We start from the raw sequence: 24,316 nt of genomic DNA, 5'->3' as shown, positions 1-24,316 counted from the left end.
CCACCCGTTGGCCACAGACTAGCCTTTGAGTTGGCTGCAGGGGCAGCGTGATGGGGGAATGACTCTCGCTCACGTTTCGGGTCTTCCTGGGGCAGTCAGAAAGGAACACTGCCCTGAGGCAGTCCTGGTCAGGAGCAGCACCCCAGGCTGGGACTCTCCTGTGCACTTCGCTGTCACCCTGGGACTTCACTGTCCAGCAGGGTGGGCAACCCAGAGGCCTTTGGGGCACTTCTGTGTATGGCAGATCCTGGCTGGCTATTGCCTTCATGCCACTTTTTGGTCGCAAAGAGTCGAGGCAGGAAAGGCCCCTGCCAAACACTCACCTGCTTCTCCCTGGCTCTATTCCAGAAGGACAAGAGGACACTATCCTGTCATATGAACCAGTGACACGGCAAGAAAGTAAGTATGGGGTGGTGTCTTGAGTCCCAGCTCTACAGCGCGTGGTGGTCTTGAGAAGTGCCTACACACAGCGAGTCCTTAATCAAACCTTGACTCTCCAACCAACACCTAAAACTGGCCTCGGGCAGGCGTGGCTCTGCAGGGACTCTGCTCTCCCGGCCTCCCAGAGCGGCATGTGTTGCGAGGTGTTTAATGGAAACGTGAGGGGAACCGGGCCGCCTAGCACTCTTGGCAAGCCAAGCAGACACTGCTCATGAAATGCCTCTGGTCAATGGCAAACGCTTGAAACACTGGCTGTGAAACCGTCATTGCTAAAAATGTAACACCCCCTGCCCTGCCCAAGCCCAGCCCTCTCTGCGCTGCCCTTCCAGAGTCTTGGGTCCTTCTTGTACCAAGCACCCGCCTTCACCTCAGGCCACCCACCACTCTGTCTGATTCATGCCCCAGCCGTATTGCACCTCGTGACTGCATCAGGTTGAGTGCCTGGGGCCAGAGGCTAGGAGGGCTCATTTCTTTTTAAAGCACTTAGCACGTTGTTGGTGCTTCACCTGTACCAACTCAAGGCAGCGATTCACCCATGAGCTGCCAGTTTGCTGGTTCCTCAGCCAGAGAGTAACACGTCCTATCCTCCAGACACGAGTAGTGCACGTGCCAGCAGCGTGCCTGGGGAGAAGAGGTGCATTCCTCCCCTGGAGTTTGCAGGCCAATGGGAGGTCAGCCTCCCGCACTTGTCTGAGCGGCTGTGGTGGAAGGGCTTGGGAAGAGGGTGTGTTGAGGCAATAAGTTGGGTGCTCTCGTGGAGGAGCGAACATGGAAGTGCATGTGGAGGCACATAGAAGAGGTAATAAGCACTCTTGTGTTCTGCACCATTTGCCTCTTTGGGAGTGTTGCTGATGCGTCCTGTGGGCTGAGCCCAAAGACAAGTCCATGAAGCTGTTTCCGGGTGCGTGGGAAAGGGGTCCTTGCTCTAGAGTGAGACGGGTTCTGTCCTTGGGTAGACTTGGAGCTCTGCTGAGCTTAGTCCCCACTGCAGGAAAAGGGCCTTCAGTATTTCCACAGACCACAAGTGTGAGTGCTGTGCGAATGGCCGTGGTGTATTGACCACAAATATTCTGGAGCCACATGGCCCACTCCAGGCTTCAGCGAGTGTGGGAGCAGCTGCTGGGATCAGAGACTCAGCCTCAGGGTCGTGGCTTTTCTTGTTTCCAGTTCACTATGCGAGGCCAGTGATCATCCTGGGGCCAATGAAAGACCGTGTCAACGATGACCTCATCTCCGAGTTTCCACACAAGTTTGGCTCCTGCGTGCCACGTAAGTGTTGGCGTTGGTGTCTCTCTCAGGTTGTGAGTTAGTGACCCAGAGGTGTGCTCCGGAGAGGGGCTGCTGTTTCTCCTGCCTGCTGCATCTGAGCCATGTGGTGGCGAAGAGAGGCAAGGCAGGGTCGCTGTAGGTGCCTGACAGGCTGCGGTGGGCTCTGTCTCACGAAGCCCATCTCTTTCAGACACTACCAGGCCTCGGCGTGAGAATGAGGTGGATGGGCAGGACTATCACTTTGTCGTATCCCGAGAGCAGATGGAGAAAGATATTCAGGACAACAAGTTCATCGAGGCTGGGCAGTTCAATGACAATCTCTATGGGACCAGCATCCAGTCGGTGCGGGCAGTTGCAGAGAGAGTGAGTGTAAACGTGGAGGCAGCGACACTGCTCCAGGGAAGCCCACAGCTCACCCAAATGATTTCTGACCCTCTCGCGGCTGCACCCATTGCCCATGTAACTGTGTGTGGAGCAAGAGCCAATTGGACACGGATTCCTGCCACGCCATCTGGCCTTGTTCCACAACCTCATTACCCAGCCCAGACTGCCCAGTGCTCTGCTGCTAAATCCACCTCTCTCCCCAGGCAGGAGTCCTGCAGAACTCAGGCCTCCTAAGCCACTGGGCTACCAAGGCCACCATTAGCCGCACCAGTGCCTGCTTTATCTTCACAAGCGCTGGTGCAGAGGTTCTTTGCAGTGAGTAGAACAGAAATGCTCTGTGCTCAGAGCATGACACAACCCATTGCTGGTTTTTAAACAATGTCCTGAACGTTGAAAGGAAGCCCCAGTCCCTTCTCCGGGTGCTGCCACCCTGCCCCAGTTGAGGGTCCATGCTGGGGGTTGGCTTGTATCTTGGGATGGGCATATTCCATCCCTGGTCCTCCTGCTCCAGGCTACTTTCAGAGAGGGAAAGTGACTGACTGAAGCTGGTCCCCTCTTGTGCCCTGCTAGGGGAAGCACTGCATCCTGGATGTGTCTGGCAACGCCATCAAGAGGTTGCAACAAGCACAACTTTACCCTATTGCCATTTTCATCAAGCCAAAATCCATTGAAGCTCTCATGTAAGTGCATATTTTCCACCTACCCCTTGGGTGCGCTAGCTGCAGGGACCAGGAGCCTGCACTCCTGCTGCTTCTAATTCAGAAAAGGGGTGTGGGAAAGGCTGCTACTGTCGCTGTCATAGAATCACAGAAATGTTGGGCTGGAAGGTACCACAAGAGGTCATCTAGTCCAGCCCCCTGCACTGAGGCAGGACCAGAGTTACCGAAGAGCATCCTTGACAGGTGTTTGTCCAACCCGTTTTTAAAAATCTCAAATGAAGGGATTCCATGACTTCCCTTGGGATCCTATTCCAGAACTTTTCTATCCTCTGAATTAGAAAGTTTTCAGAGTAGAGAGAGGTAAATAGTGGTGTCCCCAAGGGTTCTGTACTGGGACCAGTGCTGTTCAACATACTCATAAATGATCTGGAAAAAGGGATAAACAATGCAGTGGCAAAGTTTGCAGACGATACAAAATTACTCAAAATAGTTAAGTTCAAAGCTGACTGCACAGAGTAACAAAGGGGTCTCTCTGAACTGGGTGACTGGGCAACATGTAGACAAATGCGAAGTAATGCATATAGGAAAACATAATCCCAATTATACTTACACAATGATGGGGTCTAAATTAGCTGTTACCACTCAAGAAAGAGATTGTGGAGTCAGTGGATAGTTCTCTGAAAACATCTGTTCAATGTGCAGCAGCAATCAAAAAAGCGAACAGAATGGAACCAATAGGAAAGGGATAGATGATAAACCGAAAATGTCATATTGCTGCTATATAAATCCATGGTACACCCACACCTTGAATACTGCATGCAGATGTGATCACCCCATCTCAAAAAAGAGGTATTAGAATTGGAAAAGGTGCAGAGAAGGGCAACAAAAATGATTAGGGGTACGGAACAGCTTCCGTATGAGGAGAGATTAAAACTGGGACTGTTCAGCTCAGAAACAAGATGGCTAAGAGGGGTGTGATGGAGGTCTATAAAATCATGACTGGTGTGGAAAAAGTGAATCAGGAAGGGTTATTTATTCCTTCTCATAACACACGAACCAAGGGTCACCAATGGAATTAATAGGCAGCAGGTTTACAACAAACATAAGGAAGTACTTCACTCAGAGCACTGTCAACCTGTGGAACTCGTTGCCAGTGGATGTTGTGAAGACCAAAACTATAACTTGTATAATTCACAAAAGAATTGGATAAGTTCATGGAGGATAGATCAATCAATGACTATTAGCCCAAGATGGTCAGGGATGCAACCCCATGGTGTGCATGTCCCTCGTCTCTGACTCCCCCCCTCCCCCCCCCCCCCCCCCCCCCCCCCGAAGTTGGGAGTGGATGATGGGATGGACCACTCAATAAATTGCCCCGTTCTGTTCATTCCCTCTGAAGTATCTGGCACCAGCTAGTCTCAGAAGACTGGATACTGGGCTAGATGGACCACTGATCTGACTCATAGTGTACAAACATAAAGATGGCCGTATTGAAAGTTTTTCTGAAATTTTCCTTGCTGCAGTTTGACCATTACTTCTTAACCAGTGGACATGGAGAACATTTGATCACCATCCTCTTTGTAATATCCCTTCACATATTTGAAGATTGTTACCAGGATTCCCATTGGTCATCTTTTCTTAAGACTAAATAAACCCAGTTTGTTTAATCTTTCCTCACAGATCAGGTTTTCTAGCCCTTTTATCATTTTGTTGCTCTACTCTGGACACACTCTAATTTGTCCACATTTTTTTAAGGTATTGTGCCCAGACCTGGGCAGAGTACTCAGTTAAGATCTCAGCCACGTAATCCAGGACAGTTACCTACCATGTCTGTCTTATGACATATTAGCTTTTTTTCACAACTGTATCACATTGACTTGTGTTCAATTAGTGATCCAACCCCCAGATCCTTTTCAGCAGTTATACCACCTACCCAGTTATAACTATTTTATAGATTCTAGGACTGGAAGGGACCTCGAGAGGTCATCGAGTCCAGTCCCCTGCCCGCATGGCAGGACCAAATACTGCCTAGACCATCCCTAGTAGACATTTATCTAACCTACCCTTAAATATCTCCAGAGACGGAGATTCCACAACCTCCCTAGGCAATTTGTTCCAGTGTTTAACCACCCTGACAGTTAGGAACTTTTTCCTAATGTCCAATCTAGACCTCCCTTGCTGCAGTTTAAACCCATTGTTTCTGGTTCTATCCTTAGAGGCTAAGGTGAACAAGTTCTCTCCCTCCTCCTTATGACACCCTTTTATATACCTGAAAACTGCTATCATGTCCCCTCTCAGTCTTCTCTTTTCCAAACTAAACAAACCCAATTCTTTCAGCCTTCCTTCATAGGTCATGTTCTCAAGACCTTTAATCATTCTTGTTGCTCTTCTTTGGACCCTTTCCAGTTTCTCCACATCTTTTTTAAAATGCGGCGCCCAGAACTGGACACAATACTCCAGCTGAGGCCTAACCAGAGCAGAGTAGAGCGGAAGAATGACTTCTCGTGTCTTGCTCACAACACACCTGTTAATGCATCCCAGAATCATGTTTGCTTTGTTTGCAACAGCATCACACTGTTGACTCATATTTAGCTTGTGGTCCACTATAACCCCTAGATCCCTTTCTGCCGTACTCCTTCCTAGACAGTCTTTTCCCATTCTGTATGTGTGAAATTGATTTTTCCTTCCTAAGTGGAGCACTTTGCATTTGTCTTTGTTAAACTTCATCCTGTTTAACTCAGACCATTTCTCCAATTTGTCCAGATCATTTTGAATTATGACCCTGTCCTCCAAAGTAGTTGCAATCCCTCCCAGTTTGGTATCATCCGCAAACTTAATAAGCGTACTTTCTATGCCAATATCTAAGTCGTTGATGAAGATATTGAACAGAGCCGGTCCCAAAACAGACCCCTGCGGTACCCCACTCGTTACGCCTTTCCAGCAGGATTGGGAACCATTAATAACAACTCTCTGAGTACGATTATCCAGCCAGTTATGCACCCACCTTATAGTAGCCCCATCTAATTTGTATTTGCCTAGTTTATCGATAAGAATATCATGCGAGACCGTATCAAATGCCTTACTAAAGTCTAGGTATACCACATCCACCGCTTCACCCTTATCCACAAGGCTCGTTATCCTATCAAAGAAAGCTATCAGATTGGTTTGACATGATTTGTTCTTCACAAATCCATGCTGGCTATTCCCTATCACCTTACCACCTTCCAAGTGTTGGCAGATGATTTCCTTAATTACTTGCTCCATTATCTTCCCTGGCACAGAAGTTAAACTAACTGGTCTGTAGTTACCTGGGTTGTTTTTAGTTCCCTTTTTATAGATGGGCACTATATTTGCCCTTTTCCAGTCTTCTGGAATCTCTCCCGTCTCCCATGACTTTCCAAAGATAATAGCTAGAGGCTCAGATACCTCCTCTATTAGCTCCTTGAGTATTCTAGGATGCATTTCATCAGGCCCGGGTGACTTGCAGGCATCTAACTTTTCTAAGTGATTTTTAACTTGTTCTTTTTTTATTTTATCCGCTAAACCTACCCCCTTCCCATTAGCATTCACTATGTTAGGCATTCCTTCAGACTTCTCGGTGAAGACCGAAACAAAGAAGTCATTAAGCATCTCTGCCATTTCCAAGTTTCCTGTTACTGTTTCTCCCTCTTCACTAAGCAGTGGGCCTACCCTGTCTTTGGTCTTCCTCTTGCTTCTAATGTATTGATAAAAAGTCTTCTTGTTTCCTTTTATTCCCGTAGCTAGTTTGAGCTCATTTTGTGCCTTTGCCTTTCTAATCTTGCCCCTGCATTCCTGTGTTGTTTGCCTATATTCATCCTTTGTAATCTGTCCTAGTTTCCATTTTTTATATGACTCCTTTTTATTTTTTAGATCGTGCAAGATCTCGTGGTTAAGCCAAGGTGGTCTTTTGCCACATTTTCTATCTTTCCTAACCAGCGGAATAGCTTGCTTTTGGGCCCTTAATAGTGTCCCTTTGAAAAACTGCCAACTCTCCTCAGTTGTTTTTCCCCTCAGTCTTGATTCCCATGGGACCTTACCTATCAGCTCTCTGAGCTTCCCAAAATCTGCCTTCCTGAAATCCATTGTCTCTATTTTGCTGTTCTCCCTTCTACCCTTCCTTAGAATTGCAAAGTCTATGATTTCATGATCACTTTCACCCAGGCTGCCTTCTACTTTCACATTCTCAACGAGTTCCTCCCTATTTGTTAAAATCAAGTCTAGAACAGCTTCCCCCCTAGTAGCTTTTTCAACCTTCTGAAATAAAAAGTTGTCTCCAATGCAGTCCAAGAATTTGTTGGATAGTCTGTTCCCCGCTGTGTTATTTTCCCAACATATATCCGGATAGTTGAAGTCCCCCATCACCACCAAGTCTTGGGCTTTGGATGATTTTGTTAGTTGCTTGAAAAAAGCCTCATCCACCTCTTCCACCTGGTTAGGTGGCCTGTAGTAGACGCCTAGCATGACATCTCCCTTGTTTTTTGCCCCTTTAAGCCTAACCCAGAGACTCTCAACACTTCCGTCTCCTATGTCCATCTCTACCTCTGTCCAAGTGTGTACATTTTTAATATATAAGGCAACACCTCCTCCCTTTTTCCCCTGTCTATCCTTCCTGAGCAAGCTGTACCCATCCACACCAACATTCCAATCATGTGTATTATCCCACCAAGTTTCAGTGATGCCAACAATGTCATAGTTGTATTTATTTATTAGCACTTCCAGTTCTTCCTGCTTATTCCCCATACTTCTCGCATTTGTATATAGGCATCTAAAATACTGGTTTGATCTTTCCTCCCAGTTTTTTCCTGACTCTCCTTTCTCTCTGCCAATATAGCCCACACTCCCTCTTGTTTCCGACTCATTTCCCCGGTCTCCATGTTCCCCACTTACCTGTGGGCTTTGCTCACCTGTCCCCGTCGAACCTAGTTTAAAGCCCTCCTCACTAGGTTAGCCAGTCTGTGTCCGAATAGGGTCTTCCCTCTCCTCGAAAGGTGAACGCCATCTCTGCCTAGCAGTCCTTCCTCGAATAGCATCCCGTGGTCTAGGAAGCCAAAGCCCTCCTGGTGACTCCATCTTCGCAGCCAGGCATTCACCTCCATGATGCATCTGTCTCTGCCCGGGCCCCTACCTTTAACAGGAAGAATTGAAGAGAATACCACCTGTGCTCCAAACTCCTTCACCCGTGCTCCCAGAGCCCTGTAGTCACTCTTGATCCGCTCAGTGTCACACCGCGCAGTATCATTTGTGCCCACATGGATGAGTAGCATGGGGTAGTAGTCAGAGGGCCGGATAATCCTCGACAATGCCTCCGTAACGTCTCGGATACGGGCCCCCGGCAGGCAGCATACCTCTCGAGATGAAATGTCAGGGCGACAGATGGGCGCCTCCGTCCCCCTCAGCAGAGAGTCTCCGACCACCACTACCCTACGTTTCCTATTCGCAGTGGTGGCAGCAGACTCTCCAGCCTTAGGGGTACGAGGCTTCTCCTCCTTTACTGTAGGGAGTGATTCCTTCTTTCCTGTATCAAGAAGAGCATAACGGTTACCTATAACCACGGCAGGAGGGTTCGGAGCAAGGGTGGAGCACTGCCTGCTGCCAGAAGTAACCAGCTGCCAGCGTCCACCCTGAGCCATCTCCTCCTCCACCAGTGGTGTATCAGCAGTCCTGTGTACTGGGACAGCTACCTCAGCTGTCTCCACATGGACACTGTCGAGGAATTGCTCGTGGATACGGATGCTCCTCAACCTAGCCACCTCCTCCTGTAGCTCTCTCACCTGCTGCCTGAGAGATTCCACCAGCAGGCACCTTTCACATTGGATGGTCCCCCCAGCCTGGATATCCGTAAGTGGAAATTGCAAGTTACAGTCTTTGCAAAACCACACCAGGATCTGGGTAGAGGCATCCATGCTTAGGCACTCTGTCTGGCTACAGGCACAGGTGGAGGAGACAGTAGCAGTGCTGGCACAGGTGTTGCGGGTCTTCCTAACCATCGTAAGCCTCCCTCTGTCAAACTCCCGTCTGCAGCCCCCTGTCAGCTGAAAGGGTTGTTTAAGCAAACAGTTAGAATGTAGTTGCTTTATAGGTATTAAGGGGAATCAAGAGAAAACAGATGGAACCGGCAAGGGACCCTCGCCCCCTTCCTGCTCCCCTTCCAAACTCCCTTGCGAAACTCCCTGTTAGCAGCCCCTGGTCGCTTGTGCGCTGCTTTATAAAGCCCTGGCCTGTATGAATGCCCCGCCCACTGATTAAGGCTCAGCCACTTACCAGAGGCTTCTAGCTTTCAAACCTTCCTTTGAAGCTCACAGCTTCCAACTGCCAGCCACAGCACACGGTCCTTCAAACAACCAAAACAAACAAACAGACTGACAAACACAAGCTCAGCACACAGCAAGTAACCCTCAAACACAAACAAACACACACTACAGACAGTCACTTACCCCAAAAGGTTGCTGTATTGCTCCTCCTTCACCTGGAGAACTCCCTTGCGAAACTCCCTGTTAGCAGCCCCTGTTCGCAAAGCTCCCTGGTCGCTTGTGCGCTGCTTTATAAAGCCCTGGCCTGTATGAATGCCCCGCCCACTGATTAAGGCTCAGCCACTTACCAGAGGCTTCTAGCTTTCAAACCTTCCTTTGAAGCTCACAGCTTCCAACTGCCAGCCACAGCACACGGTCCTTCAAACAACCAAAACAAACAAACAGACTGACAAACACAAGCTCAGCACACAGCAAGTAACCCTCAAACACAAACAAACACACACTACAGACAGTCACTTACCCCAAAAGGTTGCTGTATTGCTCCTCCTTCACCTGGAGAACTCCCTTGCGAAACTCCCTGTTAGCAGCCCCTGGTCGCTTGTGCGCTGCTTTATAAAGCCCTGGCCTGTATGAATGCCCCGCCCACTGATTAAGGCTCAGCCACTTACCAGAGGCTTCTAGCTTTCAAACCTTCCTTTGAAGCTCACAGCTTCCAACTGCCAGCCACAGCACACGGTCCTTCAAACAACCAAAACAAACAAACAGACTGACAAACACAAGCTCAGCACACAGCAAGTAACCCTCAAACACAAACAAACACACACTACAGACAGTCACTTACCCCAAAAGGTTGCTGTATTGCTCCTCCTTCACCTGGAGAACTCCCTTGCGAAACTCCCTGTTAGCAGCCCCTGTTCGCAAAGCTCCCTGGTCGCTTGTGCGCTGCTTTATAAAGCCCTGGCCTGTATGAATGCCCCGCCCACTGATTAAGGCTCAGCCACTTACCAGAGGCTTCTAGCTTTCAAACCTTCCTTTGAAGCTCACAGCTTCCAACTGCCAGCCACAGCACACGGTCCTTCAAACAACCAAAACAAACAAACAGACTGACAAACACAAGCTCAGCACACAGCAAGTAACCCTCAAACACAAACAAACACACACTACAGACAGTCACTTACCCCAAAAGGTTGCTGTATTGCTCCTCCTTCACCTGGAGAACTCCCTTGCGAAACTCCCTGTTAGCAGCCCCTGTTCGCAAAGCTCCCTGGTCGCTTGTGCGCTGCTTTATAAAGCCCTGGCCTGTATGAATGCCCCGCCCACTGATTAAGGCTCAGCCACTTACCAGAGGCTTCTAGCTTTCAAACCTTCCTTTGAAGCTCACAGCTTCCAACTGCCAGCCACAGCACACGGTCCTTCAAACAACCAAAACAAACAAACAGACTGACAAACACAAGCTCAGCACACAGCAAGTAACCCTCAAACACAAACAAACACACACTACAGACAGTCACTTACCCCAAAAGGTTGCTGTATTGCTCCTCCTTCACCTGGAGAACTCCCTTGCGAAACTCCCTGTTAGCAGCCCCTGTTCGCAAAGCTCCCTGGTCGCTTGTGCGCTGCTTTATAAAGCCCTGGCCTGTATGAATGCCCCGCCCACTGATTAAGGCTCAGCCACTTACCAGAGGCTTCTAGCTTTCAAACCTTCCTTTGAAGCTCACAGCTTCCAACTGCCAGCCACAGCACACGGTCCTTCAAACAACCAAAACAAACAAACAGACTGACAAACACAAGCTCAGCACACAGCAAGTAACCCTCAAACACAAACAAACACACACTACAGACAGTCACTTACCCCAAAAGGTTGCTGTATTGCTCCTCCTTCACCTGGAGAACTCCCTTGCGAAACTCCCTGTTAGCAGCCCCTGTTCGCAAAGCTCCCTGGTCGCTTGTGCGCTGCTTTATAAAGCCCTGGCCTGTATGAATGCCCCGCCCACTGATTAAGGCTCAGCCACTTACCAGAGGCTTCTAGCTTTCAAACCTTCCTTTGAAGCTCACAGCTTCCAACTGCCAGCCACAGCACACGGTCCTTCAAACAACCAAAACAAACAAACAGACTGACAAACACAAGCTCAGCACACAGCAAGTAACCCTCAAACACAAACAAACACACACTACAGACAGTCACTTACCCCAAAAGGTTGCTGTATTGCTCCTCCTTCACCTGGAGAACTCCCTTGCGAAACTCCCTGTTAGCAGCCCCTGGTCGCTTGTGCGCTGCTTTATAAAGCCCTGGCCTGTATGAATGCCCCGCCCACTGATTAAGGCTCAGCCACTTACCAGAGGCTTCTAGCTTTCAAACCTTCCTTTGAAGCTCACAGCTTCCAACTGCCAGCCACAGCACACGGTCCTTCAAACAACCAAAACAAACAAACAGACTGACAAACACAAGCTCAGCACACAGCAAGTAACCCTCAAACACAAACAAACACACACTACAGACAGTCACTTACCCCAAAAGGTTGCTGTATTGCTCCTCCTTCACCTGGAGAACTCCCTTGCGAAACTCCCTGTTAGCAGCCCCTGTTCGCAAAGCTCCCTGGTCGCTTGTGCGCTGCTTTATAAAGCCCTGGCCTGTATGAATGCCCCGCCCACTGATTAAGGCTCAGCCACTTACCAGAGGCTTCTAGCTTTCAAACCTTCCTTTGAAGCTCACAGCTTCCAACTGCCAGCCACAGCACACGGTCCTTCAAACAACCAAAACAAACAAACAGACTGACAAACACAAGCTCAGCACACAGCAAGTAACCCTCAAACACAAACAAACACACACTACAGACAGTCACTTACCCCAAAAGGTTGCTGTATTGCTCCTCCTTCACCTGGAGAACTCCCTTGCGAAACTCCCTGTTAGCAGTCCCTGGTCGCTTGTGCGCTGCTTTATAAAGCCCTGGCCTGTATGAATGCCCCGCCCACTGATTAAGGCTCAGCCACTTACCAGAGGCTTCTAGCTTTCAAACCTTCCTTTGAAGCTCACAGCTTCCAACTGCCAGCCACAGCACACGGTCCTTCAAACAACCAAAACAAACAAACAGACTGACAAACACAAGCTCAGCACACAGCAAGTAACCCTCAAACACAAACAAACACACACTACAGACAGTCACTTACCCCAAAAGGTTGCTGTATTGCTCCTCCTTCACCTGGAGAACTCCCTTGCGAAACTCCCTGTTAGCAGCCCCTGGTCGCTTGTGCGCTGCTTTATAAAGCCCTGGCCTGTATGAATGCCCCGCCCACTGATTAAGGCTCAGCCACTTACCAGAGGCTTCTAGCTTTCAAACCTTCCTTTGAAGCTCACAGCTTCCAACTGCCAGCCACAGCACACGGTCCTTCAAACAACCAAAACAAACAAACAGACTGACAAACACAAGCTCAGCACACAGCAAGTAACCCTCAAACACAAACAAACACACACTACAGACAGTCACTTACCCCAAAAGGTTGCTGTATTGCTCCTCCTTCACCTGGAGAACTCCCTTGCGAAACTCCCTGTTAGCAGCCCCTGTTCGCAAAGCTCCCTGGTCGCTTGTGCGCTGCTTTATAAAGCCATTTTGTAGTCGTCCATTCCGGTTTTCCTTCCTGAGTGTAATACTTTGCACTTGTCTTTACTGAATTTTGCTTGTTGATTTCAGACCAATTCTCCAATTTGCAAAGGTCCTTTTGAATTCTAATCCTGTCCTTCAAAGTGCTTGCAACCCCTCCACGCTTGGTGTCCTCTGCAGATTTTATGAGCATACTCCGCTCTCCATTATCCAAGTCATTCATGAAAGTATCGAATAGTACCAGACCCAGGGCTGACCCCTGCAGGACTCCACTACCTATGTCCCTCCCGGTTTGACAGTGAACCATTGAATGCAGTGTTTCAACCAGTTGTACACCCAGCTTACATTTAATTTCATTTATATCATATTTCCCTAGTTTGCTTTTGAGAATGTCATCTGAGAGACTGTGCCAAAAGCCATACTAAAATCGAGATATATCACTTCTTCTACTTTCCCCTATCCACTAGGCCAGGTACCCTGTCAAAGGAAATTAGGTTGATTTAGCATCATTTGTTCTTGACAATATAACCTATTATTGTCTAGGTGCTTACAAATTGATTTGTTCCAGAATATACCCCAGTATCGAAGATAGGGTGATGGACTACTCTATAATTCCCTGGGTCCTTTTTGTTCCCCTTTTAAAGACAGGCACTCTGTTTGCCCTTCTCCAGTCGTCTGGGATCTCACAAGTGCTCCAGGAGTTCTAGAAGTTAATTGCAAATGGTTCCGAGTTCGCTTTAGCTAGTTCCTGAGGTACCCTAGGGTGAATTTCATCAGGCCCTGCTGACTTGAATACAGCTAGCTTATCTAAATATTCTTTAACCTGATCTTTTCCTATTTTGTCTTGTGTTCCTTCTCCATTGTTTTTAATATTCATTGTGTTAAGTATCTGGTGATAGTTTACCTTTTTAGTGAAGACTGACGCAAAATAGGCAATTAATACCTCGCCTTTCTTCACATCATCATTGGTTAGCTCTCTCTACCCATTAAGTAGAGAATTTACATTTTCCTTCACCTTTCTCTTGCTCCTAATGTATTTAAAGAACCTCTTCTTACTGCCCTTTATGTCCCTTGCTAGGTGTAATTCATTTTGTGCCTTAGCCTTTCTGATTTTGTCTCTCCTGCTTGTGCTATTCTTTTGTACTCTTCCAGAGCAATTTATCCGCATTTCTGGTTTTTGTAGGATTCCTCTTTTAGGGTCATTAAGGCACTCCTGATGGAGTCATAATGACCTTTTACTTTTTTTTTCTATCTTTCCTTCCCATTGGGATAGCCTGCAGTTGTGTCTTAAATATCGTCTCTTTGAGAAGCTGCTAGCTCTTCTCAACTCCTTTGTCCCCTTAGATTTCTGTTTTCCCCATGGGACCTTATCTACCAGTTGTCTGAGTTTGTCTGCTTTTTAAAAGTCCTTTGTGCTTATTCTGCTGCTCTCATTCCTTCCTTTCCTTAGAATCATGAAATCTGTCCTTCAAGTAGTGTCCCTGTGGGCACTCTGCTCCAGGTGCGCCGGTGCCTTTGATCAGAGATGTTTGGTAGCAACGTCCCCACACATTCATGCCCTGGGCGGAAAGTATAAAGGGCTGCGTGGATGAACAGCCATCGGTTTCTTTTCAGCCACCTTCAGTCTGACAGAGTCTGCTGGGTGCCTGTTCTCTTTAATGGTGATTTTAGCAGTTAGTATCTAGTTAGTTCTCGGTAGTGTTTTATAGTTCCTGGAACAGTTGTTCCCTTTTTTCTTTCCATTTTTTAAGGAAAGATTTTATATCTATAAAATACTTTTATTTTTGGTTATTTTGCTCAGGGATGCCAGAGATTTAAAAGGCGCCTCTCTCACTGCGAGGCTCTCCTGAGCAGTGACGGGCGTTCTTAATGCCTCTGCTGTTTGGGAGAGGCTCCTATTTCCCTGTAAGTGCAAGATCTGCACTTTTTTTCCAAGGGTACATCCTGAAAAAATAGGGAGCCCAAGTTTAAACTGATGATGGAGCAAGCCTTAAGACCAGCTTTGGATGCAGGGACAGAGGACCCCCCCAGTATAGCTAGCACTTATATATGTATATAGTGAAAACCAGTAAAAGTTTATTTAACAAAGTGCAGAGATTCAAGTGATCACAGTAGAAGTATTGGAAACAAATGCTGTATATAAAAGTAAATCATAATGTGCATTCTAGAACCTACACTTACGTCACTAGCTGCTTTTCTCTCTTACAGAGCAGTGGTCACCCAAAGTCCTTCCAGCGTTTTACACTCAGGCTTGGCTGGGCTCTTAAATAAGTCACACTGTCAGCTTGCCTCCTTGATAGAACAATCCACTGCCCTTATTTCTAAGCAGGACACCCCTGCTGGCTGTCTTTTTCCTGTACACTCCTTTCTGGTAGATTGTGAAATCTCTTAATCAGCATCTGGCTCAGTCTGCAAATCGGCCTACGTTGGCGGACATGATACACAATGGCCAGATAAGGAGATAAGCATCTGTTACCCCATGCCTGAAAGGAACCTGTCCGAAACATGCTAGGTCCTGGTTACCTGTCTTAAGAACATAATTTTCACTATAGACACGCAACTTCTTAAATATGATCCATCCATCCATTTCACAGTGATTGATGACCAGTGGGCTACTGGCTCTCTGCAGAGACCTCAGACCCCACCCTTTTGTGAATTTATATCCAACCCATGGAATCTCTGTAAAATTGTGACTCCTCTGTGCCCTCTGCTAGTTTGCACTACAAGGTTCTGGGGTCACATGCACTGCAGCAGAAGGCTGGGGATTGCCTGGGCTTCCCAGCATACCTCTGTTCTTTGGGTGAAGTGGAAAGATGTTGGTGCTGGAAGGAATTGCTGGAGCTGGAGTTGTATTGCAGAGGGCAGCAAGAGAGCAAGTGAAGTTCGATATGTGACCCAGTCTCTTGCAATTGAAGTCTGTAGGGGCTGCACTAGGGCCTAGCTCGCTGATGCATGGAGGGTTCCCAGCACTGGTGGTGGCGGTAGCTTTTGGCTTGTTGTTTTAAGTAAAAAGAAACACATTCAGACTGTTCTCATCCATGCCTGGCAGGGAGATGAACCGGAGACAGACATATGAACAAGCCAACAAGGTCTTTGATAAAGCCATGAAATTGGAGCAGGAGTTTGGAGAGTATTTTACAGGTAAGAGTCCTGGATGGGCAGGAGTGACCCCATCAGCACCACCTTGCTGTCAGAGTCATGGGACTCTGTCCCTCCGAAAACAAAAGAATCAAGAAATGGATATGAGTCTGTGAATGTGGCTCCATGGAGGGGCCCTTCAGCTATCCGGAGGTAACGGCAAACCTGCCCTCGAGACGCAGAGGGAGGCAGCCATACAGGATTTTCTGAATTGCTGAAGGCAGCAAGGAGAAAAGGGGCCAATAGAAAAGCAAGACTTACAAATGCTGCGGAAGGACTGCATAGGACCAGGGATTTTAGCACATGAGGGCAGGGAGCACTAGAGAGAGGAGGACCATTTAAAAGAGTTGAAGGATGAAATTAGTGACTTGATGGGTGAAGACTGAACTGCTTTTTACAGTCCGTCTTCAAGAAAAGCATGGGCACTTGGCTGCTTAGGAAGAGAAGGAGCATTTGCTGAAGGGCCAGTAAGGGAGTACTTGGCAACTTGTGCCTCCACAGATCAGCTGGCCAGCACAGCAGGTGTCCGCGCGCGTTAAGGAAAATAGTGGACACGCTGTACCACACAATTATTTCTGGAAAATAATGGGCAGCTTTGGAGGCACCAAGGCTGAAGGGGAGCAAACGTGTTACCAATTTGAAAGGAAAGGAGTGATCCCACCAGTTGCCATTTCATATGCCAGACTGCTACGCTAGGAACTTTCCCAGCCAAAACACCTGCCAGAGGAGGAGTTCAGGCTAGGATGGGCCAGTTACTGGCAAGTTAAAACCCTCCCCAGAATATTGTCCTTTCACAAAGGTGAGCAGGAGAAGCCCAAGGAATTCCCAGTGCTTTTTGGGTTGCTTTTTGATATGCTCATGCCAACAGCTGGGGGGGGGAAACAGGCGAGGCACACTGTCTTTATTTGCTACCAACAGACAGTTTCATGTGGAAAATAAGTTCAAATTGGCTCATTTGAGCTGAAAACGTGGGTAAAACCCATAAACAGGGTGCTGATAACTGGGAGCATCTCAAGGGGAGAGAGGGGCCTCTTTGGGAGCAGCGGAACTGGGGTGAGGCAGACCTTATGTAACATGTTTGTGATCATAGAGACAGGGTGAGCAGCACATGGGTGACGTTCCCAGGTGACACTAAATTGGGAGGAGGCTGGAAACATGGGCAGGAAATAATGGAATGGGATTCTGCTGGGCAGGGGAACCCAGGGGAGCAGGAATGGCAGTGTGAGCCCTGCAGCAATAAGGGAGAGCAGATTCGATTATCTTGCAATGTAAGATAGCTGCAAAAGAGCCACTGTGATTCTGGGCTGCATGTACAAAGGCCTCGTGTCATGGACATGGAGGGGGGATGGACTGCCTGTCTGTCGGGCTCTGGTGCGACGTGGGAGCCAGAAAGATTGACAAATTGTGAGGAGTCCAACAAAACGATCTGGGGGCTGGAGCAAATGAGTTCTGGGGGGAGAGAGGAAAAAGCCAAATCTGCCTGGTTTCATTAAGTGTTGGTTTTGTCCTATTGAGTTGGACTCAATCATCTACAGTTAAGTGAAGGCATGTTATCGGAGAAATAAAATGGGATTGCAAAAGGGAAAACACATGTGTGAACTTGAAACTTTTGGGCAGTGAGATGCGCTTGGCTGGGGAATCCTCTCCCAGGAAGCCCCAAGAACTTCTCCCCTTGGGAGCTGGAAGCTAAACTAGGTCCCTGGGCCTGCTGGAAGCTGTAATGAGCCAGTCTTTATGAAAGTGCCTGCAGCTCCTGCTCAAAGGTGGATGAAGTAATGAATACAGAGCTCCCAAAGGCTCTGTACCTAGTGTGTTTTAATGAAATTGTCTGAAAAGTTGATTCTCAGCCCCTTGTTGAGAGACTAGTTGGTACTTTGTACACATGAAAAGAGTATGCCAACATGAGATCAGCATGAGCTCTCCCTAGAATTAATCTGCTTGGAGGTACTCTGTATCCTTAACTCTCCATGTCCCAGTTTGCCTGTTGTTCACCTAGCGCAGATCCAGAACTACTTACAGGATTCGCTCAGGTCTGCTGGTAGCCGTGCCGCACCGTTCTCTCCCATCCCTTCTGGCTGCTTTGCCTCACTCGCTGGGCGAGGGACCTTTGCATGGCATGTGCAGGTGTGGTGCAGTGTTGCCTGATGTTGACTGACTGGCTTGTTCTTTCCCTTTTTAGCCATTGTACAAGGAGACTCTCTGGAAGAGATATACAACAAAATCAAACAGATCATCGAGGACCAGTCTGGGCACTACATCTGGGTCCCATCCCCTGAGAAACTCTGAAGACTTCCCCCATCAACTTCCTTGTGAGCAGATGTCTGAAATCCCTCCCTCACCTATGCCCCAAGGGGGTGGACATGAATACTTCTCCTGCCCCCTTTTTTAGATCGTCGCAAGATTGAGTTTTCTAGTCCTGTTTCTTTTTGTTGGGATGAATCAATCTCACTTATCACGTGACTGTCCCCACCATTCCTGCATGGACCTTCCCGCTGCTCCATTAAAGACAGATGAGATCCCATTCAAGTCGTTTTTTATTATTATTAAAATTTAACCCAAGAAGCAAGATGGGAGGAGGCGGCTGAGGACTTATGTAAAGAACGACTGAAACAACGGATTTTTTTTAAAATGAGCTAGGACTGGAGCTCCTGGGGGCATTTCTCCAAGCATGTGTCACTGCCTTGTAGCTCTGAACAGTGCAACAGAAAGCATTTTATTTATCTGTATATGTAATTTATATATAATATATAAAGATATTATATATATATTATATATATGTGGACTAGAAAACCTGAGGGACCTCCTAAAACGGTACTATATTGCAAGGATCTTTTAAATTGTTGTATCCCAGTCACTGGGCATGGGAGTCCCACTCTGGTCAAGAAGAGATTGAAATGGTACCAAGTGCTTCGGATGCTTCTCACATCTGGTCAGTTTTCTGAGAACCAAAGCCCAGCTCTTTGGGATAGAGCAGAGAAACTGGGATGCCGTGTGCGTGCAGAGAGGGCCGAGGGTCCAGACTAACATGTAGCAGCTGATCGGAGTGAAACTGGAAGACCCAGACTGAGCCGGAGGCTGCAGAGTGAGAGAGAACGTTATTAAATTGCACATTGTTTTACACACCACCTAATGTGTTTGCATGAGAGGTTTCCTTTTTGTTCTATTTTTTTAAGCAGATGTTAAACCAAAACCATGTTGTGTTGCTGTGTCAGCTTTTTTTATTAGAATTTTCTCATGTTAATAATGACCTGTGGGTATAAAATCCAGTTTTTTAACTTATTTTTTAAGATGGTTACATTGTAAATAGAATCCAGACCCAGGGTGTCAAAGGAAATAATCTACAGACCATATGGAATGAGCAAGCCAGCTGCTCTGTGCTGCTGCCGGAACACTTCAATGTGGATGCAGCAAATGCCATCCATCTGGTCTCCCTGGGGACAGACACTGGATTTGAATCTGGTGTGTGATAGGGTGAGGGAATTCCAGTCTTCCTCATGAAAGCACACGAATTCCCCTCTGCTGCTGGAAGAAGACCATAGCTGTGCCTGGAATGGAAGCTCACAACTTCCCAAATGAATAATGGAATTTAATACAGAGTTCAGAATTCCAGTAACCGTGAAAACGGCTGTTTCCCCTGCAAGGGGTGAGGACCTTTGCTGTGGAGCAGCTGTGCATGCCGTACAGCAGGGTCCCTTCCTGAGTCCCTGGGACTCAGCGCTTGGCAGATAGTGCTTGTTCACCTCTTCTGTTGAATATTTCTGCTATTGACCACTGTCTGCATAAAGCCTGTTCTGAAGTTTGGGATCCACTTTTAGAAAGTCTCAGGAGCTTTGCAGTCTGTTGGGGATGGAAATGCAGACAGAATTGTACCATCATGCTGTATAATCAAGAGATCTTGTGACCAGGTGAGTGGCATAAGACCACAGACAGGTAGTCTTCCTTGGCCTGAGGCTGCTGCTTTTGAGAAGCACAGGTGTGTGTGTTCGAATGTGGCTCTACCTCAGGAAAAGAGCTTCCAAAAGGATTTGTGGATTTTCCAATCTAGATTTTGTTTTTCAAGTACCCCTAATTCTAGTGCAAGAGCCCTCTCCTCTGCAGGGAAAAATGTAAAAACGTTCGCCATGCCCCATTCCTGTACACCAGAGCAAAGGTCGTCACCCTAAAAATGTGAGCAGGTATGTCTTCCTCCTTTCCAGGTGGTGACAGTTGGATGCTACAGAAGAAAACCAAGCTGTTGCTGACCTAACCTAATAGGATCAGACCACTGCTGTTTCCAGCTAGACAACAGCATGCTAACACTGTCCACTGCCTGAGGTGATAGCTGATTGTGTCAGTGTGTTTTGTGCAGTGGCCTCAGTTTTAAATATAAGTGAGAACTGCTGTAAGTTTGTAAAAATACATTTGGGTAAGTGGGAAGTGTCACCGGAGACCAAAAGGGATTTAGCAATCCTGTGAGACTCAAAGCAACGCTGCAAAGCTCATTGATGGAACCGCTACTGTTGAGAGGTGGAGCTAAAGGAGAGAGGACTGCTGTAGATTCCGGCCATGGACTGATGTCCAGTGTTCTAGCTACTGCCTGCTCGGTTGGTTCTGCTCTGGATGCCACAAGCCCCATTCTCAAGAGCTGGCTTAAGTGAAATAGGAGCAAGTTCCTAAGATGCTAGTCACAAGGTTACAGCTTCTTAACTTTTTTTCTAAGAGCCTGTCTCCCTCTCTTCTAGTCACACGGAGAAAAAGGCCAGTGTACTCCATGGTATAGGTGAAAGTATCCAGTCAGTCATGACACTAGTTGGTTACCAGTGTTTCTTCCAAGGAGACATATATTTTTAATAAACAGAGAGTTGCAATGAACTCTGACTCAGAAACCTTCTTGTAAAAACCTTTTATTGTGTAGTGGATCCCTGCCCTTTGGAGGTTGATCCTGGCACCTGAGTGGGGTCTAGTTGGGCTGTAGTGAACCGAAGGGTTACGTTCAACGTGCCAAAGCCTGGAAATGTTTAGGTTTCTAAGTGGGAGGGGATGACCCCTAAAAATCAATCCTGAAAAAGAGCAGTTATTGGGTTTAGATGAGTGACCATAGCAACAAGAAGGCCCCTCTGCAGCTTTACCAATGCCACTAGCTCTTTGAGGTGGGGTTGTGGTTGCAGGCCTTCCCTAATACTGTATCAGAATATATTCTGTGCCCTGCAAGCAATGTGGGGGACTAGCTGTACCACTTTTTTTTATCAATGGAAATTATGTGCCTTTATGAAACCCTGCTGCATCTGGTCCTGCCTGTACTGCAAAGGAGGGGACGTGGCTTGTTTTTCACTGATAGGAATATGAAGCTGGGGGAGGGTCGTACTAAAATTTAACTTAGTCAGACATGCTCTTTGTACAATATAGATGGGCAGAGGTTATAATGACACCGCTACATTGAAGTAAAACATTGGGGATGGAGTTGTCTTTACTAAATGTAGTTAAAACCTATTTTTGAAATTCCCAGTGTACTCATTCAGCATGTGAATGGGTTATCTGCTCTCGGGGGGAGAGGCTACTATTGTAATGGTGCATCACTGTACGAGCCCCGTAGCAGGCCCAGCCTCAGAATCCAAAAAAAAAATCAGCTCCCCCATCAAAGGGCTGGAAATCTGTTTCCAAGTAAAGCCTAATTTAAAAAAAAAAACTAGCTCATAAACCATTTTTAAAGAAGCGGTTTCCGGTCTGGTTATTTCTATTACAGACACTGTAGCAGTGTAAGTGAATAGCTGAGGATTGATAGAGTTGGAGTGACTGAAAGCTCTGACCCTGCAGTTTTCCTTTCAGAAGCTGGAGCTGCGGGAATAAAGTAGCTTTTGAAGAACTGGTAACAGAAAGCACGAAGTAGTTTACTGAGGACTCTCAGGTTATAGTCCACATATTTAATGTTTTGTTTAGTTAAGCATATTAGTGATTATCAGACTGAAAAGATCAATAGTCCCTCTACTCTGGTTTCTGACAGTGGTGTATATACCTGATCCTTCAGGCGTAAAAGCCTCAGAAAAGACAATTAATTAAATAGCATGACAGAGGAGAAGTTCCTTCCTCAATCAGGGCTGTTAGTGGTTGGCTCATGTCCTGAAGCAGGGGTAGTCACATAGCTTACAAACATACCCAAGCCTGCTGTAAATACAGATACCATATAAGTGTAGAAGCCTTTCTTGAATCGTACTGCATACTCCATCCCAAAAATACCGTGTGGCAGCAAGCTCCATACCTTAATTACTCTGGTGTAAAGGTCTTCCTGCCCAACCACGACATGAACAGAAGGGTAACAGGCCTGCCTCAAGTCCTCCAAGAGCTCGCTTAGCAGCTAGACCCAGTAAATGAATGGAAAGGTGGTTCCTTTCTCTGCCCCCACTCCAACTGACACTTATCACAGATGCTTCAGGGACAGGCTGGGGTACTCACCTGAAGCAGCTACAAAAGATTGTCTCAGAACAATTTACAGCTACACATGAATGTCCTGAAGTTGAGAGCCATCAGCCCAGCCTAGCTAGCATTTCTGCCTGTTCTGCAAAACTCCACAATGCAAATTCTGATTGACAGGGCTGACCTTCACTATGGAAACAAACAAGGAGGCACTCAAGCATTCCCTCTTTGCCAGGAAGCCATCAAGTTCTGGAAGTGGTGTCACCATCACAGGATAACGCTGCTGGCTCTACACATACCAGGGGTCAGCAATTACGGAGCAGATTTCTCAAGCAGACCTGCAGTGACCATTTGCAAATGGTTACTGAATGGGTCTGGCAAGCAGCTACTGTCTATCATGGGAGAGCGGGGGTGGGGGTAATTGTCCTTTAAACTTCTGCTCAAGCAGAGATGAGAGCTTAGTCTTGTTGCCAGATATGTATCCTTGAGACCACCCAAGGAGAAAACTATCTTCCTGCCTACCAATTGCCCAGATCCCTAAAAGAGTATACAAGATCAGGCAGTCATCCTGATAGTCCCTTGCTGGCCGAGACAATTTTGGCCATCAGACCTGCTACAGCTGTCCATGTGGCAACCTATCTCCCAACCAATCTAGATGTAATATCCCAGAACTAAGGTCAACTCCTGTCCCCAGACCCGCAGTCACTGCATCTGACTGCTTTGATGTTGGCTGATTGACCACTGCTAAAAGAGAGGCATTCAGAAAATTCTCATCCAAAGCAGGAAGTCCATCCACCAGGAAGATTTACCTTCCAAATGGAAAAGATTTTTCCACACAGGTGGTCCAAAAGAACATGGACCTAGTACAGGAATATACACTGACAATCCTTGATTATATGCTGCTACTAAAACAGGATCAATTCATATTTAACACTCTCAAGGTCAACCTAGCAGCAATAGCTGTGTGCCACACACTGGTACAGTCACAAGAGACATTCTCTCATCTAACAGTATTGAAATTCCTTTAAGATCCTCCTTCATTCTTGCCCTCAGGTTAGATAGGTTATGTCCTTCCATAGGGACACGGTAGTGGTCAGGCCACAGTCCAAGGTCATCCCTGAGATGGTCTGACCTCCACCTGAACCAGTCGCTCACCTTGTCAGTCTTCATGACGCACTCTTGCTACTGAGAGAGAAGCAGCTGCAGACTCTGGATGTCGGCAGGGCTTTGCTATAATACCTTGATTGGACCAAGCCTTTCTTGCTTTCTCCCTGTCTCTTTGTGGCTATTTCCAGTCATGCAGTCTTTTCACAGTGACTCTCCAACTTGATCTCACTGCATGTCCATCTGCTATTAGCTGACTGGTGAGCCTGTCCCGTAGGGCACAGGGTGTGTCGACCACCTGCTTCAGGAACAGTCCAACCTCTCAGGTTGGTAAAGCTGCAGCTTGGAGTAACTCACTGAATTTTGTTGAACATTGCCCTTGACATGGCTACCTGGGCAAATGCCCATTTGGCAGGGCAATACTCCAATTGTTGTTTGGTATGGCTAGAACGCCACTCCCACCATTCAGGGAGGAATGTTTGCCAGTCACCAACAGTGAGTTCCATGCTTCTTAGTGTAGGCACAATGTGCCTCAGGTGGCACATGACCAGATTCATCACCAAATTTGGTCTGCTGATTGGATCATTAGCTTCCTTGGCACAGGCCAGGTACTGATGGGGAGCACGAAATGAACACTGATCCATGCTCCCCAGCGTCACACTGACACATACTCAAAGGATGGTTCTTTATTTTAAGGTAACTGTGATTCTTCAAGATGTCAGTGCAGATCTGACGACCCACCCTCCATCATCGTTTTTCCAAGTTCACAACTATTACAGGCTTTGAACTGCAAGGGAACTGATGAGGTGTCAGCATCACTCTGCCCTTTCTGCCTTCAGAGGGGAGTATGAGGCAGCACAGGGCACATGTGCAGCCCCCCACCCCCCCCCCAACAACAACTACTGCTATTCAAAGAAATACTGTACAGATCTCACATACAAGGAGGGGATCCATACTGACTACACCATATCATGGAATCACAGGTACTTTAGGGTAAGTAATTCTTCTGTCTAAGTCTGCTACTTCAATTAAATTCTGACCAACTAGCATTGAAACAAAG

General features: G+C 47.2%; 1 protein-coding gene across 10 annotated transcripts in view; it reads left to right on the top strand.

Annotated features, from left to right (window-relative positions):
- DLG3 (discs large MAGUK scaffold protein 3) overlaps positions 1-20,613 on the top strand; it is a 175,073-nt gene extending 154,460 nt beyond the window's left edge. For all 10 annotated transcript variants that reach the window (XM_054039083.1, XM_054039081.1, XM_054039080.1 and 7 more), the window contains 6 exons: positions 349-399; positions 1,609-1,710; positions 1,901-2,073; positions 2,665-2,774; positions 15,674-15,765; positions 17,942-20,613. In XM_054039083.1, coding sequence (XP_053895058.1) covers positions 349-399; positions 1,609-1,710; positions 1,901-2,073; positions 2,665-2,774; positions 15,674-15,765; positions 17,942-18,048 — 635 coding nt within the window. In that variant the 3' untranslated portion in view covers positions 18,049-20,613. The remainder of the gene's footprint in view (positions 1-348; positions 400-1,608; positions 1,711-1,900; positions 2,074-2,664; positions 2,775-15,673; positions 15,766-17,941) is intronic.
- Positions 20,614-24,316: the final 3,703 nt, after the last annotated feature.

This window comes from Malaclemys terrapin, chromosome 9 (genome assembly GCF_027887155.1).
Source record: "Malaclemys terrapin pileata isolate rMalTer1 chromosome 9, rMalTer1.hap1, whole genome shotgun sequence".
Lineage (NCBI taxonomy): Eukaryota > Metazoa > Chordata > Testudines > Emydidae > Malaclemys > Malaclemys terrapin.
This window is presented reverse-complemented; position numbering and strand designations above follow the sequence as displayed.